Here is a 12,447-nt window from a genome sequence, read left to right as displayed (position 1 = left end):
TTTTTTTTTTCACATTATTAGTTTTATATTGAGAAACAATGGTCACGTGATCTCTTTGGTATCAACTTGTGACATTTGCAATCAGGTAACATTTTGCTAATGTCAGTCAGACCACAGCAAACAATAAACCTATTCTCTATGATTTAAATCTAGACCTTCAATCAGCACAACGCCTGACCTTTACTTTGAATGGTTTGATGAACTGTAATTGTTCTTTATGCCTTTTACTGATCTTTGTATTAAATGAACTGTGATCTCTAGGTTCAGTGCTTACCATGAGAATGTTATTGAAAGAAATACACGAATCTCTCTTTAAACACTTAATCTACAAATTTGTCCAGAAACAATCATGAGATGCAGCAAACAACACAGATATGAACAACACGCATTTACTTTTTCATGCACTGCACCTCCATAAACAAATCACAGTATTTGTTCATTTAACCTGGAACCTACTTGAGAGGGGTTCAGGGTATGAATTAAAAACAAACAAACAAACATGCCAAAAACAAAACAAAACCACGCACACACACACACACAAAAAAAAATAAAAAAATAACACACCACTATCACCACCAGAAAAATACAAATGTGTAAAATTTTCCCATCTTGAGCCATAAGAAATTCCAACAGCAAGCTAACTTATCACATAGCTGGGGCTATCTGAACTGGAGGAGTGAGCATTTCCCTCACTAGGAACCAATCTGAAGTTCCACATTTTGACAGTGAATTATTTAACTTTTTGCTGGGTAAGTATAGCAAGCTGGGAATCTGAGACTCGGATTCTGTGAGGTGACAGTCTCATATGGAGCTAACATTTCTGAAGTGGTCAGTTGGGTACAGTGATATTCTTTCTGAAAGTGAGTATACCTCAGCAGATGATACTTTGTGTCACCCTAGCAAGTAAGAATAATTTTCCCTTCCTCTCTCATGCCTGCCTGTCCAGACTACACTTCTCTGTGGAGAAATATAGAGATCTGAGACAACAAAAGCACCATTTTGAGAGAGTTACCTGATGAAAATAGGTTGCATTAAATCCAACAGAAAATTTCATGGGAATGATGGCAATCCCTTTCTTTTTCCAGTAATTCTTCTTGTTAAACTCTTCCACCTTTGCGTTCCGGCTGTGGTAGTCAGACTTAACCAAACATTCTTTCCAACATTTCCACAGATTCTCTGCATCAAATTCTTCTTCGAAGGCTGTTCGGTTAACTCCTTTGTACATGTTTATTTCCCTAACCTAAATAGCAAACGAATCTATAAAGTGCTGAAAATAAATGTGGTTTTATAATGTAATGACATGTTACACATTACATAATGGCATGCCCTATAGCGATATAGTAATATAATTAATATTTAACTATCTTGAATGTAATATTATATCAGTTTCTGTAAGAAAATCACTACCTAAGTGTTCTGTTCTGTTCAATCAAGTAAAATGTCAGTGAACTTCAGTAGTGCCAATGGATTGTTCACATGACAAGACTACTCAAGGCAAAGACAGCTGGTAAATTCAGATTGTAAATAAGACTAGACAAAAATGGCAGAACAACACAGAGTAAGTGAAAACGTCAATGGTGGTGAACAAGATTACAGTGGACACCCAGTAAATCTCAGGAAGACTTTTAAAAGTGGGGAGAGAAAATTCATGGCACATAAGAAAACCATTATGCCTTGTCTAGCGCTGCTTTAAGTTGACATGAGGAAATCAAAAGTGTGGAACAAGTGTGGGCTGGGAGATAAGCAGATGGATAAGTGAGAGCAGAAGCTAAGGTTAAAAAAGTGGTCTTTAAAGCTATGCCTGAATCCTCTCCTGGTATGTGAAAAAGGACATAAAGCAAATGGGACAGAAAAGAGATTCAAAGAAATAAGGAAAAGACATGATGGTTTGCATCCTACGGAAGGAAAGTTATTTATGAACCACAGTTTTGTTACACAAGTACATGCAAAAAAGGAAAAGGTTGCATCAGGCTGAGCAATGTATAAGGAAAGGCCTATCACAGACTGGAGAAAAATGTTGGGAAACTGCCTCTTCAGGGGGGAGAAGAGAGAAGTGGCATCACAGCCCAGTGACTTAGCTGACAGGATCCAGCTAACTAGACTGGTGATAGATGATAGAATGAAGTTCTGACAAACTGAGCTTCAGGTGACAGCTGAATGTACACAAATTGGTAAGAAACTGGTCACAGAATGAAAGAGATTATGCTATTTTGATTGAAGTAGGACATACTAACAGCAATCATCAACAGCAATCATCCTGGGCCAGTTTTGTCCACTGTCACCTCTGCTACATCAAGTATTGTTCCATGGAAGAATAGGTCTTGGATAATGTACCATTCAACCCAGGTAAAGTTGGTAGATCTGGTCCTATAAGAACTGACTTAAGAATGAGGAGCTTCCAAAAGTCAAGATTCTAGAATTCTTTTTATTACATATTTTATTTGGCAGTCTTAGTTGTTTTACCTTCTCATGTGGTAGTCCAGTCTTGGTTGCCACAGCCACAATACAGGTCTCCACAAACAGACCTGCCTGAGGAAACCCAAATCCTCGAAAGGCAGTATTAGAAGGCAAATTAGTCTTGCAGGCATGGCCCCTGACTCGGAGATTAGGGATATTATATGCATTGTCCACTTTCAGCACAATATACTCAATCACCTGTAATAAGAAATTATACAGATTTAAATGGTTCAATTTCCTTTAAAGAAAATGGTGAAAGACTCTCAAGAGATCAATGAGATGCAATTGCTTTAAGGTGGAGCAGTACTATACTTAGGTGTACTGTTCTCTGCTGTTTTTACATTGATGTATATAAACTCTATTTAGGTCATAGGAATTAGAATAGCATGAAAAACATTACTGGGGGGAAAAAAGCAGATTTTCAATTTGGGGAAAATCAGTGAATAATTTTATGATAATTGGGTACCAAATAAAACTTCTTGCATCTCTGTCCTCATTCAACAGATCTGATTTTTTTTATGTCCCAAATTTTCTGAAATCTAAATTTTCAATGTCTAATATCACCTGCTAAGAACTACTGCACTGCCTTAATGACTGCACTTCTACTTTACGCAGGCAAGAGTTGCACTTAGCAAGAACAGGCATATTCTTAAGAGAAATAAATTGGAACAAAGAGCTGTTATTTTCTTTTTGTGACCAGTTTAGCCTGTGCGTGTAGTATCAGTGAAGGAGGACTTACCAACTCAGATTCATCTTTTGTACAGCCACCATTTATATAGCATTGAAAATCCGCGGCCATTATTCTACCATTCTTCATGAATCCGACCTGTAATATTGCAACCAATACATTACTGGTCTTTCCTCTGATGTATTTCGAACTTCTCTTTAGAAATAAGCTAACCACTTAACAAATACAGCTTGAGGTTCAGAATACAGAACGCAATGGGATTTCTTTCCACTGAATTGGAAAAAAAAAAAAAGCCTTTGTGGATTTCTGTTTATCAGATGGTACATACTTGGATCTAAATAGTCAAACCAAGAGCAAAATAGCACATAAAAGCTATAAATTATCAGAATGCCTTAGTTTCCTAGAAAACTATTCTCCCACCTAGCCACTGACCATCCTCTTACTCATGCAGAATCTGAAAAAACTGTTCACCCCTATTTTCCATTTGAAGAGACACTAGAACGAAGATGACGAGATCACTAAAAAAAAATACTAATTATGATTCTGCTTATTCTATTTCCTGAAGAATTTCTTTTGTAATCATCTTCCATTCTGATGATTTCATTGCCTAAACAATAAAATAAAGTGAGCAAATAGTGCATATATCTGGCGTATCAGATGTTCAGAAACATACATTAAATTTAATTTTAGTTTTGGTTTCTTCTCTAAAAAAAAGGGGGTCTATATTTAGTTTATCTTGTAATATTTAAATGGGAAAAATTACAGAAAACTTTAAAATAACTACAGATCAAATTCTTAACTGATGGAAGTGAAGCAGCTCCACCAGGATTAAGAATAGGAAAATGAATGTTGTTGCTGGTTAAATTCTGCTTAGCTGCAAGGGTAAGATAAGAGATGGGACCAATGCAGCAAGTCCTGTTTGCTCAACATAGTTAAGCAATTCCTGTAGTTTCATGCAGTTTGGGCAGTTCTTGCAATTAGGTAAAACAAAAGGTAGGGCTAATGTTAGATTTAGGATTTGAGAGATCAAGGTCAACATTCCTACTCCTTCTAACTTGTTCCCACTATCCCAATTTTAGGAAAGAACAGGGAAGTTATAACTACATCAAAATAAAATATGAACTCTGTGTCTGTGGAAGCTCTTGAAAATTCAGTGAGAAGTATAATTATTCTTCCTTTTTTATCAAAAAACATAATATTGGTCATAAATCACAATATTTGTTTTAGCTTCAAGATAGTTAGTTACTGAATAAGTGCACCAGAGTCAATATGATTAATCAGTGGTTTCTTCTGCTCTAAGGCTATACCTAAGTACTGAGCGCCATTCAAGATTCAGCAGCAGAAAAATGAACTCTCGGTTATCTCTTTTCCTTATGGTTTAGCCCTGGTTCTAACACCCTACATGGGACACTTAGAGGTAACCAATATCTGAAACTGAAGTAAACACAAGCTTTTGCTACTAGCACTAACTTTGAGACTCATAGAAAATAAGCTCTCTACATCTATTTCAGCCCCTCTAGCAGTAACCATAATCTCAGAGATCCCTGGTTAGGAATGATCCCTGCGGAAATGAACCACGAACCCTTTCAACATCACCTCAACAAAACTTGGGGCCTATTTTGTAAGTAACATTCCTCTCATCAATTTCTTTGTGAATCCCAACTGTTACAATTGTAAAAATAGCCTTAACTCCTAAGCAAAGAACGTTTGCTTCAAAATTACATCTAAAGCACACATCCCATCCAATATTGATAATTATTCTAGGTTCATGAAAGTCTTACATGGCATGATTACTGATGGGTGACTTGATAATCAAAAGTTTGAAATGCACACCAAATATAAGGCATGACCCAGTACTCATCATAGCTTAAATACCCACATAAGATTCAGAAGAAGCCATAGTTCTCTGGCTTTTACTTCCCAAAGGGTATACATGTATTCCCTAATACAAGTCTAACCCTATAATGGCAATTCTCATTAAAAGGTAACTAAAGTTAAATAAAACATAAAATGCTGCTTTTCTAAGAGAGCTATCATAGTACTTCAAGGCTTTCATGGAAATACAAGAAATCACAAATTTTATTAAAATCCTTATCCAAATTCTGGTCTTAGAAATACTGAGGCACTTTTTACCTTCAGCAAAGCTAATTATAAGTCAAGAAGAAAGATGACCAATTTTTGCTACAGCACCTATTTCCTCATCAGGACTAGCCCTCATCTTGCTTCCTGAAGTACATGCATTAGAAAGTCCATGCATCAAAGTTATGTCAGGAAACCAAGTGCTTAACCCCTTTTCCCCAAATCCTACCCCTCAACACGTGTTTTTTTTAATCCTAGTTTCTATTATAATTAGATAACAGATACCTAGAAGAGTATGAAATATGTATGCTATTGACATCTGTCAGTCTCAGTTCCATTCTTCTTCCACGGTTAATACAAGATCTAACAAAAATATGAAACCTTCCTCTTTTCTTTTCCCAAGCCAGTTCTAAACCAAGTCTAAACATAACCAATACCATCTTTGAAAGCAATATCTTCAGCAAATGAAAAATAACACCTCGTCTCTCTCAGAAATAAAGAAAATAAAAAATACACCCCCCTCATCTAAGAATCAGTAGGAAAGAAACTCCTTGGACCTTCTTTATCCAAACCATACTGATTCATAAGCCCTGTCCTGGAGGGTTTTAGTGTCCTCAAATCATACACCAATAACTAAAAGAGGGGTTTTGCACTTGCTAACAGCAGTTGCCTAGATGGCTTCATTTACTCAGTTATGCTTAATGTTAAGGATTTAAAAAGAGTCAAAAGGAAGAGTTTTCCTACTAGTTGAACTTTCCATTGAGCTGAAGAGCTGGCTTCATTTCTCAGAAGTGGCTTTTATTCAATTCTGATCTAAGTACTTTTCAAATGAGGATGTGGTAGGGCTGATGTTAGCAGTGTTTTGAAAGAAAAGGGATGGATAGTTTTGCTTATTACTGGATATTGTTTGGACTGTAGGATTACGAGGATAGCTGTTGTTTTTATTCATAGTATTAGTCAGGATTTTTTTTAGGACTGAGGCAAGACTGGTGCTAGGTCAGTATTTCAGAAGAGGTGGAGTTTGTTTCTTGCTGCCTCTTGCCAGTCAATAAAAAGATGCTAATTTATCCCAGCTGAAATTAACTGAGAAAAATAATCTCTCCTGTCACTCACTTTATATTTTCCAAAGAAAGGATGACGTCCACCAGTGATTAACATGTCCATGTCTCTTTCAAGGGCAAAGCGGACTGGGCGCCCGGTCCTAAAGTAAACATAAGTCATCTTTAATTACAGTTTATCTAAGAAGATTGAAAGACATTGTATTTATATGGCCAAACTCCCAGTGGCAGCTGCAAAACAATCCATTCTATGTTTTAGTTTCTTATTGACCATCATTTTATTGACCATGTCTGCTGATACTATTAATGCTAATTCAGCAGATAAAATGTAGATTTTCTGCTACAGAGACAAGGTAGAGGAACAGAGCTTTCCAATGACTTTTCTTTAGTGTTTTATGACTTTCCTTTAGTGTTTTAAACTGGGCGGTGCAAGAAGTGCACACATGACATGGCAAGGACACTTGAGTAGTGAAAACCTGTGGCACAAAGAGCTGAGGTGAGCATATCTAATAAATCCTAACAAGGATTTCAGGATAAAAACACTTTCACTAAATACGTAGAATGGAAATTCAATCCACTATACCTGAGAAAGGCCTGGTTTGTTGGGATTTGTGGAGATGAGCCCTAGGAAAAACTGCATGAAGGCTTTTTTTCCACTGTCAGATGGATAGTTAGTGAATTCTATTGACAGAATTCAAGATAATTTTCAACCTTCTATCCAAGATTTACTGATATGGAAAGATAAGCAAGAGCATGTCTTAAGCCAACACCCCAAACAGGGTTCAGGTTCAAAGCTTCTTTCTGTTTCAGTCTCATAATTTCTAATTTGATTTAGTTAAATCATTCGTTTTATTTAGTTAGATCAACTTACTTGTTGGCTGCCACTGCTGCAATTACAGCAAAGAATGAAGGCTTAGTTATCTTCCCACCAAATGCTCCACCAACACGTTTTGTGTGACACATAACCTTGTTGGACTGAAGGTTTAAAGCTGAAGCCACTAATTTCTGCAAAAGTGAAATCCGTGATTTTACTGAGAATTATCACATATCAAAATACATTAAAACTACCTTTTTTCCATGGCTAACTATGTATTAGAAGCTAACAAGCTTACATACACATTACCCATCCCCATATCAATCTGCTCATTTTTGTCTTTGTTCAGCTTCATCATTAGCCTCTTATTTTTATTAAAAAAGATATTCAATTAATCTGAATTGGGAGCAGCATAAAGGAGTTTCAAGAGAAGCACAGGAGAATGAAAGGAAAGGTCTTATAGTTCAGGTTTTAAAATCATTTAGGAAGGTAAGAAACAGGTAAGAAACATACTTTTATTTTACCTGTACCTCTGTTGCATGCTGAGTTGATACATACACATCCATTTCTTTATCTTCCATTCTTGGAATAACAACCACACTATTTGTTTCCAGGTAGAAATGTTCCTGTCCTCCCATGTGCAATTCACCTGGTATGTGTATAATTAAAGGAAAAATTTAAGCAGGGTTTCAAAAGAACTGGGAGGGAATTTATATTTGCATAAATATATATGTCAGAAAAAAGAGTACTGTTACAGAAAGAAAATATCATCACAGTTATTTCTCATTTCTTTATATCTCATGTTTACACTTCTGGAAATATATGTTTATTTAGAAGAAAACCTAGATAGCTGTATTTATTTATTTCTCTGTAATAAGATCAGATTCTATTTAATATCTGATGCTTTTTCTTCCTTAGGAGGTTACATCTGGTCCATTATAATAGGATTCTAACATACTCTCTTCTAAATCACTCTGTGAGAGAAAAAGTTCTCTTTTCCTTTCTTTTTTATTCTCTCTCCATCAGTATATGCCCTTATCCTATTTTACTTTTCCTACCTATTTATGCCCAACACATTCTTTTTGCACAATTTTCCTTTCAGGGAGAGAAATCTGTCAGTACATCACAACATAAAAGCTAATTCTTCCAGATTTGTGTTGTGACCTTTACTTTATGCCATCCTTAGGTCTGATTAGTTATTCTTAAAACATATGTTTATGCAGCAGCAGTAGGAATCAGAACTGATTCTTCGAGACGATGACATGAAGTGATAGGGAACAGCTGGGAAAAGTCCACAGGAGAGCAGAAAAAAAAAAATCACAGAGGTCATGAACTTGTATGGAGAGATTGACAGAACTGAGGAGGCTCAGCCATAAAAAGTGCAGAAAAACATCTTGAAGTCTGTGGAAGACTGTTGCAAAGAGGTAGAGAACAGTCAGTGTTGTATGCTCACAGAAATAAGAACAGTGTAGTAGTGCTTAAATTAAAGCAAAATCAGTAAGACATAAGAATACTCTTGCTAGTCAAAGGAATGGTAAAGCAGAGGGAAAAATCACTAACAGGGATTAGTTAATCTTCATTTCATCTTGATTATCAGTGAAGGGGAAAAAATCAACAACAGTGTTGTTCTTGTTAAATTCTCTTAAGAGCATAGCAAAAACCTGAGTTCAAGCACCAGCTGGTGACAGATTCTCAACAGCACAACTCCCCTCCCTCTCCTGATGCACTGCAAGCACAAACTACCTTCTATGATTTTATCAGCAGACTTAAATCCTTTCTCAATGTCCCCTTTTTCTAGTTTTCTTTCTTCAGTAATGTATGAATTATGTTTTATTGCATCCTGCAGCAAGAAAAAAAGAACACGTTAATTATAATTCACTCAGATTATTTTTATATGGTAAAATCTTCAATTATCAATACGATCCTTTATCCAGATTGACAGATGGTTGCAGCTCAGTATTAGAAAGAGCAGGACAACTGTTCCCATTCCACGAGTAGAGAGCTTCTGTTTTTATTTTTCACAGTACATACCATTCTGTCCTTCCCCTAGATTAGAAATACTTAATAACTGTTAATGGCACTCACAATCATTGAAAATATTTCAAAGTCAGATTCCTTTCTACTGAAGATGAGCCAGACTTGAAGATTTTCAGAACATGGGTGTAGGATGTGTGATTCCAGAATTTCTGCAAAGAAAGCTCTCTAATTTAATTCTATACTGGCCTACTCCTGCCAGGAATTCGGCTCCCAGAAGCAAGGAAATTTTCCCTTAGCACTTCCTGAATATTTTAAAAACTATTTTGAAAAAGTCCAAAGCTTGACAAAGACCTGCACAAGGAGGTGAACAGTGAACAAGGTGACTTAAGCATTCTGTCAGACAAGGAAGAGGAGATGCATTGTTACCTTAATGGCGAGGACTGGCTGCAGATCTTCATACACTATCTTCACCTTTTTAGCTCCACACTTTGCCTGTGTCAGTGTCTCTGCAACCACGGCACAGATTATCTGTCCAACACAAATGACCTGTAACACACCAACATTATCCAGTGAAAAAACACAGGAACAGTTACACCTCTGTATGACTGTTCTGTGGAAAGAGGTTATGCACCAGTGCCATTATTTAGGTTCTGTTCCTCTCATAATGCTATTCCACTGCAGACTTAGCTTCATTAGATGAGAAATACTATTGGCATCCTTCATCTTCCACAACATCTCTGCTGCTATCAGTGATCATGGACATTTTCCCTATGGTCATCCTGAAGTGGCTAGATATTCTATCAAGTAAAACCCGATATGGGGCAGACTGCTTTCCTTCTCAGAAAGGAAGGAAATTCAGATAAAAGGAGAGGGATAACACACTAAGAATTACACCTGTCCCACTGCAAATGGGAGCTTGCAGTATCATTTGTGATGGAGACAGCTTGGGACCTTGAACATTCTATATAGTCACATTGGCTGTGCAGATTCTGTATGTTTCAGTGTATGAGAAACTCCTCTTATTTTTATTTTTCATATGACCAAAGCAAAACGTCCAGGTACTCCTCTAAGAGTAAGAAATACCTTGTCTTTTGCAAATGCTTCCTCTTCATCATTTCCATTTTTCCCTGGAACATCTTTTGCTGTTACCACATTAATTACCCCTGGCACCTGAAGGGCTTCTGAAATGTCAATTGATCTAGAAAGTAGAGCATGCACATAAATGAGTACAGTACATAGTACAAATATTTTTAGTTTGAACTAATTCCATGAACTTCAGGACAGAAACCTATTCCATAGGTCTCATATTGTTACACACGAGAATATCTTTAGACAGAGAAGGAACTGGAAGTGTTGATTTACATATTGAAGAAAAAAAACAAAACAAAAGCATGAGCAGCTGTGCATGCAGTACAAAAACACGTCTTTAAATTCTAGGTACAGTACATTCAAAATCTAAGAACAACTTTACTTCCTACATTTTCTGTACTAAAAGGGATGAATGCGTTAATGTGAACTCTTCTGTCCTTATCTGACAATACTTGAAGCACATAGTAGGAACATTCTTACTTATGTGCAATTGCATACCTCATTATATGGACAAATCAGATAATGGGAAGAGAGAATGTGCTTAACATACTTATACGGGTATACTTTCCTTCTTACTTAATCTTTGCATGGGCTTTAATGCTAGTAACCACAGCCAATGAAAGTTCTCCATCCACTGGACGAATGTCATCAATGTAAACCGCTTCACCAGTGGTGTGCTTAATACCAGACTGGTGCATGATGGGACGTCCCACGGGGTCTTGTGGAGACTGTCCTCGGTCAACATCCTGCAAACAGGAATGTGTCTTCAAGTCAGAACAGTAATTATATAAAGCCTTAGTCACACATTTTATCTGAGATCATTTTCTGATGGTAAAATCCACACGGACACGATTTAGATTTTATGAAAATATTCTTGGGAAGTATTATAAAGGGTTAATTTGTGCTCCATTGCCACCATGATGCCCGGATTGAGGCTGGAGAAATATACTGCACTAGACACCAATCACATCTCCAGTAAACATCAGTCTTCTGCCTAAAGACTGCAACAATTAAACAAGCAAAAAACCAAATCATAAAGAAGGCACAAGACTTCTTCATACTGAGGATCCATGGCAGAAAAGATCCAAAACTTTCTGGACTTTAGCAAGCCTGTTTGTTGGGTCCATTCTCTTTCTGACAGCATCCTTTGCAAGCCACACTTGCAGACTTCAGATCATGTTTCATGTTTTTTATTTTGGAGAAAACTGTTGTTTACTTTGGAGAAAACACATCTGAAATTAGGGATATAAATACATATATACACACACATACATACATATATAAAATCAGAGATTATTCTAAATCCTTCTTGCTCATCTTCTTATAGACTTGGACCAAGAAAAATGGTTTAATTCATGTTTCTGCTAATTAAATCCCCATCAAATCCTTCTAACACTGTAAAGAGCCTGGAGTTGACCACACTTCAGACACACCTAATGGAAGTACATCTTTAGTGCTCTCTGTTGTTGAATTTCTGATAAATTACATTACTATGGTCAGGGACAGTGAAAAACTTCCAACATTTGTGTTTTGTTTGCTTTTACTCAGAAAAGGATTCTTCTCCTTAAAAAAGTCAGTGTCTGAAAATAAGAAAAACAAAAGAACATGTCTGAAGTTAAGGCCTTTTCCAGCAAACTGACACAAAGCAGCCAAAGCTTGATTTTTAAAATTTCACAGTTCTGCAACAAAACAAAGATATGGGTGAAAATTCTTGATTTTTTTTTCCAATTAAATTTATAGTTTCTGCTGAACAAAGTTTTTATTCCCTAGCTGCCTCTTCCCCTGATATTGTAGTTTTGCAAATAAACTTCTTAGGTTTGAACAATCAGAGAGATACTGTAGCAGGTGATTCCATTTATTTTTACTGAAATCCACTAAACAATGTAAATTCTCTGCTGAGCTCACACACAGCTGAAAGCTTTGCTCCTGTTCCAGCTGTCAGAATATTCTGATGCTGCACAACACCTTGAGAACAAGGATTACATCTGTGCCCTGATAGACTACAAAATCTGTAACACAAAAAGTTTCCCACAGGATCAGCTTCCAGTTCCAGCAGCTTCATAGTACAATTAACAGAGACTTAGAAATAAGAACTGAGAAGGGCACACAGATACAGTCTGTGGCAGTCCCAGCTGCAAACAAACCTCACCTGATAGACTTGGACACCCTGGGGAACACCACTTTGTAGCATTCCCAAAGCACTCATCTTATCCTGCGAGAGTTCAGCATACCTGAAGGGATACTGAAAGGAAGATGAGGAGAGTAGTATTGTCAGATCCTTATTA

General features: G+C 36.7%; 1 protein-coding gene across 2 annotated transcripts in view; it reads right to left on the bottom strand.

Annotated features, from left to right (window-relative positions):
• LOC100549268 (aldehyde oxidase 2-like) overlaps positions 1–12,447 on the bottom strand; it is a 44,166-nt gene that overhangs the window by 11,421 nt on the left and 20,298 nt on the right. The window contains exons 16-26 of one of the 2 annotated variants that reach the window (XM_031554061.1): positions 12,312–12,404; positions 10,739–10,908; positions 10,157–10,271; positions 9,500–9,619; positions 8,840–8,936; positions 7,621–7,745; positions 7,154–7,287; positions 6,338–6,425; positions 3,197–3,283; positions 2,464–2,655; positions 1,013–1,240 (exon numbers count right to left, since the gene is read on the bottom strand). In XM_031554061.1, coding sequence (XP_031409921.1) covers positions 1,013–1,240; positions 2,464–2,655; positions 3,197–3,283; positions 6,338–6,425; positions 7,154–7,287; positions 7,621–7,745; positions 8,840–8,936; positions 9,500–9,619; positions 10,157–10,271; positions 10,739–10,908; positions 12,312–12,404 — 1,449 coding nt within the window. 2 annotated transcript variants of the gene reach the window in all.

Source organism: Meleagris gallopavo, chromosome 7, assembly GCF_000146605.3.
Source record: "Meleagris gallopavo isolate NT-WF06-2002-E0010 breed Aviagen turkey brand Nicholas breeding stock chromosome 7, Turkey_5.1, whole genome shotgun sequence".
NCBI classification, from domain to species: domain Eukaryota; kingdom Metazoa; phylum Chordata; class Aves; order Galliformes; family Phasianidae; genus Meleagris; species Meleagris gallopavo.
This window is presented reverse-complemented; position numbering and strand designations above follow the sequence as displayed.